Below are 6,000 nucleotides of genomic sequence, written 5' to 3' on the forward strand. Positions count from 1 at the left end.
TGACTGGACCACACCTCACTTTTCTCTCTCCGTCTCTTCTCTCCACAGAGGCGTTTGACCTGGTCCTCCGTCACGGCCGCAATTCCACGCTCTCCCTGCTGAGGGCGGAGTTCCCCTCTCTGGGCAGCGGGGTGCACAGCCTGGTGGGACAGCTCTATATGGACATGTCCCTGTACATCCTGGGCTCAGACTCCTCCGTCAACCACATGGTCAACGTTCTGTACGGGCGTCTCTTCCCTTTGGCGTACCGGAGGCTCCTGGGAGGCCCCGCCCCCTCCTCTGTGTCCGAGGATTGTCTGAGGGGGGCCTGGAAGGATTCTGGGGCTTTTGGACCTTACCCCAAACTCTTAATGACCCGGCTGTCGCGCTCGCTCCTCGCCACTCGTGTCTTCCTCCAAGCGCTAAATCTTGGCATCGAAGTGGTCAATACGACGGACCACCTGCGCCCGGGGAGGGACTGCACCCGCTCCCTGCTCAGGCTCTGGTACTGCCCCCACTGCCAAGGACAACTGGAGCCCGTGGCCTGTAAGGGACTGTGCCAGGCGGTGATGCAGGGCTGCCTAGGGGGCGCTGTGGAGGTGCAGCCCCACTGGAGGACGTACGTGGAGGGGCTGGGGAGGCTGGCGGGGGGCATGAGGGGGGAGCAGGACATGGAGGGGGTGGTACTACGTCTGCCGTCGATCATCAAACTGTCTCTGAAACACGCGGTCAACGCCAAGACCAGGATCACAGCACTGGTGAGTCTGTTTACTGCTCTTACACTGGGACAGTCTTAAAGGTGCGTCTTACTTGTCTCCATGGAGATATTATAGCTTTAATCAGTATGTTCCATTAAACATAAACATACCTGTCTTGCATTTTTATTGCTCAAAATCTCTTTTCAATCATGTATTTATTTATTTTATTTAAGTATAAAGAGACATCAAGAGTGTCACAACATCAGACATACAAGAAATGAATGAAAAGGAGCAGAAAGAAGAGAAATCTTATGTTATCTGCCCCCCTTTCCCTTACAATACAATACATCAACACCGACGGTTACTAAACATTCCATATCAGTTCAGGCACAATTACTGATCAATTGCAAACAGAAATCTTCACTTTTATGCACAACAAGTTAGTTTTCTTACACATTGCATTTGATTTTATGTTTTTCTTGAATGTCATCATTGTACTTGATTCTTTTATTTCTTTGTCAAGACTGTTCCATAAGTGAACTCCTTTCACAGCGACGTTTCGCTCCATAACCTTGGTTCTGAATCTGGGTTTTTTAAACATGTAGGTTCCTTTTAAATTGCAGTAGCTTGTTCTCATCTCAAACAGTTTTTGAATATTTACAGGTAATACATTGCACTTTGCTTTATACACGACTTTGAGGAGACTTAAGTCAACAATATCATGCATTTCATTCTTGATCTGTAACTTGGTTTGATCTGTCTCTATGGATACAAGGGCTGCTCGATTATGAAAAAAATCATTATCACGATTATTTTTGGTCAATACTGAAGTCACGATTATGGGTCAGTCCTTATGAAATCAGTTGCCCCTGAATAGGACCTCCACCCTGTTCACGTTCAACAGTTAGTTTGTAAATATCTGCTTGAAGAAAATAGATCTTGGACCTTGAGAAAAGTTGAGCGGCAACCAAATTTTAGATTTTTGGGGGCCCAGAGCACCCCTCTTAATAAAGATACCCAATATTTGACAATACATACAATTTAGAATCTATGACCCAAAATCTACAATAATACAAATTTTCAGCTTCCTAGCTCTGTTTTTTGTTTTTATGAAGTTATGCTCTCTCAAACATGCTTATAAATTAAGGCTTCTGAAAAAGTGAGCAAAATTTCAACGGGCCATAACTCAGGAAGGACTGGAAGGATTGGGCTAAAATTTGAGATTCTTTCATTTGGTAATTTTAGAGATTTTTTTTTTTTTTTATTTCAGCCAAATCCGAGATGGCTCATAGGGGAGATTCCTTGAAAACTGCTGATTTCATATGGACTGTCCTTTATTCAAATGATTATTTTTTTAGTTACACGATGCATTTATTCAGCATTTCTCTCTCTCTCAAAAAAACAAACAAACACTTTGTTATTGAAAATGTACACAAAACTTTCAAATTGAAAATAAATATGAGCTACAACTATTTACCTCAGAGCAGATATACTTTGAACATGAAATAATGCATAGAAAAACATAAACGTCTCCAAAATAAACTATATATCCAACTTTTCTACAATCTACAATAAAATAAATATACTTATTTATATTAAAAAAATATATATCCCCAAATAAATGTTGTTAAGTTTTAAATCAGTTTGGAGATCATTTGACACACAAATCAAAACTGCACAGCCTTAATGAAGACAGACATCAAAACTGCCATATTGTGGTTCATTTTAGGTCAGCAAGTGGGGAGATCTTTCATCAGAAAAAGTAATAAAGTGCAGTGTAGCTTTTAAATGAAAATCAAAAGTTAATAAGTTAAAAGTCCAAATCCAAATCCACTTTATTTCTATAGCACATTTTACAAATAAAGCGGTTTCCAAAGTGCTGCACAGAGATCATAAAATGAAGACAACAAAAACATAAATTGTTAAAATTTGGTCATACAAATCCTAAAACAATAAAACTAGTAAAATCAAAATAAAAGCAAAAACCATAAAATAAAAGTGACTATAAGCATGACTTAATTTGAGTAGTTTTTTTCTGTAGATCTGAGATCCAAGATTAGAACTCAGGAGCTTCTTGTTTTGTGGCAGGAAAACTAACCCCTCATCCACAAAGCTGCAGTGAAAGAAAAACATTCAGGCTAAATCTGACACTGATGGTGATGATGAAGACTGAGAGATGTATTTGCTCCAGATAAACAGGTAGCGTTGAATGAATCAGACTCATTTGATTGCAATATTAAGGAAACTAAAAGCGGTTTTGCTGTTCGTGTCTTTAGGGAATAATGAGAAATACATGTCTCATTTTGTGTAATCATGTCTAATGGCTCTGCTCATTGCATCACAGCGAAATGGTTTCAAGGCACTGAGGCAATTATTTGTATAAAAATGAAAATGAAGTTTAAAAGATCTGTCAACTTCTGAGTGAACGAAAGATGCACTGTTCTTTGTGGAAATGTTATTGCTTTACCTGGAATTTACACGGCGGACACTGAGTGCGTATACATGCACATCGGTATCCCGGTTATGATCGGGTTTTTTGAGTATCCCGGTTTCTTCATGGCGCATGTACACGCAGTACCCCAGTTTCAGTATCCCGGTTATGGCAGTATCCTGGTTATTAGAAACTGGGATAGTGTAGCTGGTCTATTCCGATAGTAACCAGGATACTTGTGGCATGTATACGCAGTATCCCAGTTACTGCAATGTAAAATTGAGTGTGCATGCGTCCAAGAGACACTTTACAGTCTTTTCCCCACAACAGTAGCGACATAAATAAAGTGACCAACATAAATAAAGTGACCACACGAGTAAAATGATAAACCTGCACACGTACAATCTGCACTCGTGTGATCGCTGAAAAGCTAAAACATGAACTATCTCCTATTCAACACACCTCTTCTGTCACAAAAAGAACACACATAATCCACTGAGTCGTGTCATTTAGGCCGACAGAAGCTCATCGCATCAGCGGCACAAGGAACGAGCTATTTTTATCACCGCTAACAGTTTATGCTAATTAGCGATGCGGTCTTAAGTTTGGTTTCTGTAAAATGTAAACAAATGTGATCAGAGCTGAATTATATGATCAAATGGGCTGATGTGGCTCTACAGTGGTTATGGTTTAGATAAAGTTGAGTTTATTTATGCAGAAGATTTTAATGAAGAATCTGTTGGGTTTGATGTGTGCAGTGGATTGTGGGAGATCTCATAGCTCCTTATCGCTGGTTAAACATCCTGAGCTTCCGACGCTAAAGGAGCTCACGGTTTATATTTTTCCTGGTTTATTAAATTGATTTAAGTTAATTTTTGCACTTGCGCGTTTGTAAGATTATGTCAAGAAACCGGGATACTCCATTTGATCATGTATACGCGAATATGAGTATTCCCGGTTTCTCAGTGCGCATGTAAACGTAGTAACCCGAATACTGACATAACCAGGATATGGCTAATAACCGGGAAACTGATGTGCATGTATACGCACTCACTAAAACACATTCATCTCCATGGAGACGAGCAGGTGATACAGCCGGGCCAAGATAAAGGTCAAATGTGTAACCCCACATCTGTATTTGAATGAATGCAAGACAGATTAATAACAAACTGTAAAGAGCTTTGAGAGCCTTGAAGGTGGAAAAATGCTGTACAACAATGTGACCATGTACACGACCATGCACACGACCATGCACACGACCATGTACACGACCATGACACGACCATGTACACGACCATGCACATGTACAAGACCATGTACACGACCATGCACACGACCATGCACATGACCATGCACACGACCATGCACACGACCATGCACACGACCATGCACACGACCACACGACCATGCACACGACCATGCACACGACCATGTACACGACCATGAACACGACCATGCACACGACCATGCACACGACCATGACACGACCATGCATGACACGACCATGACACATGCACACGACCATGCACTGCACACGACCATGCACACGACCATGCACACGACCATGAACACGACCATGAACACGACCATGTACACGACCATGACATGCACACGTGACACACCATGTACGACCATGACCATGTACACGACCATGACACGACCATGAACACGACCATGAACACGACCATGAACACGACCATGCACACGACCATGCACACGACCACGACCATGTACATGACCATACTGTGGAATAGGGTATGTAACAAGAACCGAAATATCGTATCGTATATTGTATCGTCAAAAGTGTCACAATAATACTGTGGCCTGTCACAATATATTGAACAAGTGCAGTCAGAGATATCAACCTGGTCCCCATGAGGTGTTGGTGGGTCAGTTCATCACCACAGAGGCAGTTTGAGGAGCCCAGACCATATTACATGATCATTATATCCACAATGTAATGTGTGTATCTGTACAGACCCTTGAACATTAGTGTGATATTGGTCACACAGGAGAATGTCTGTGTTCACTAGAGTGTAACCAAAATGTATTGTATTTTTCATGAGTTCTGTACATGTTAGTTGTGTGACTGTAGATCAGTGTGTTGTGTTTCACCAGAAAAAGAAAAAATGGAAATTATTTTTGTTCCAGTTAGAATTTTAACGTCATACACTGAAAGAGAAAGGAACTGTTATAATTAGTGATTATCTCGAAAACTATTAATATTTTATGATACAAATGCATAGAATTATAAATAGATAATATTTTTTCTGAGATTTTGAGACACTCCTGTTGCTCGAGCTCGATCCTTCGTGGAGTTATGACCAAAAACGCATATTTGACCTTGTTACCTTGACCTTCAAGTGACCTTGACCAGTTTCAACCTGTAACATCCAGTGTATCCTGGTTATGTGTGTGCCAACTTGTGTGATGATTGGGTGAATATTTTAGGAAGCAGATGGTTCAGAAATTACAGAAATTGCCGATCCTTTATAATACTGTGACCTTTCAATTGACCCATGTGACCTCAAATGACCTCGGATCATCACCAAAATATATATTTTTTTTGAAGCATCGAGCACAAGGGCTTGACCCATGTACCAAATTTGGTGACAATTGGTCTATAAATGGTGGAATTATCGCGGGTGGACAGACACACACACACACACACACACACAGACACACACAGACACACACACACATGCACAGACACACAGGGTAAATCCAAAACCTGGTCAGCCCTTCAGGGACCAGGTAATCACAAGTTTCTTTGTTTAAATGCATGGTTTTATAGTAGCAACAGCTAATAAACACAGGGAACTACATATCCCATGATTCATTTCATTGCAGAGAACATGAAGAAATATGTTTTGTACTTGAATTCTTGGGATT

At 41.0% G+C, this 6,000-nt stretch overlaps 1 protein-coding gene across 1 annotated transcript in view; it reads left to right on the top strand.

The window, feature by feature from the left end:
• The window catches only part of gpc3 (glypican 3), a 425,531-nt gene that overhangs the window by 231,036 nt on the left and 188,495 nt on the right, over positions 1-6,000 (top strand). Inside the window, exon 3 of the mRNA XM_055159076.1 lies at positions 49-737. Within this exon, the coding sequence (XP_055015051.1) occupies positions 49-737 (689 nt within the window). The remainder of the gene's footprint in view (positions 1-48; positions 738-6,000) is intronic.

Source organism: Boleophthalmus pectinirostris, unplaced genomic scaffold, assembly GCF_026225935.1.
Source record: "Boleophthalmus pectinirostris isolate CB_2022bp ecotype Guang Dong unplaced genomic scaffold, ASM2622593v1 HiC_scaffold_23, whole genome shotgun sequence".
NCBI classification, from domain to species: Eukaryota; Metazoa; Chordata; class Actinopteri; order Gobiiformes; family Gobiidae; genus Boleophthalmus; species Boleophthalmus pectinirostris.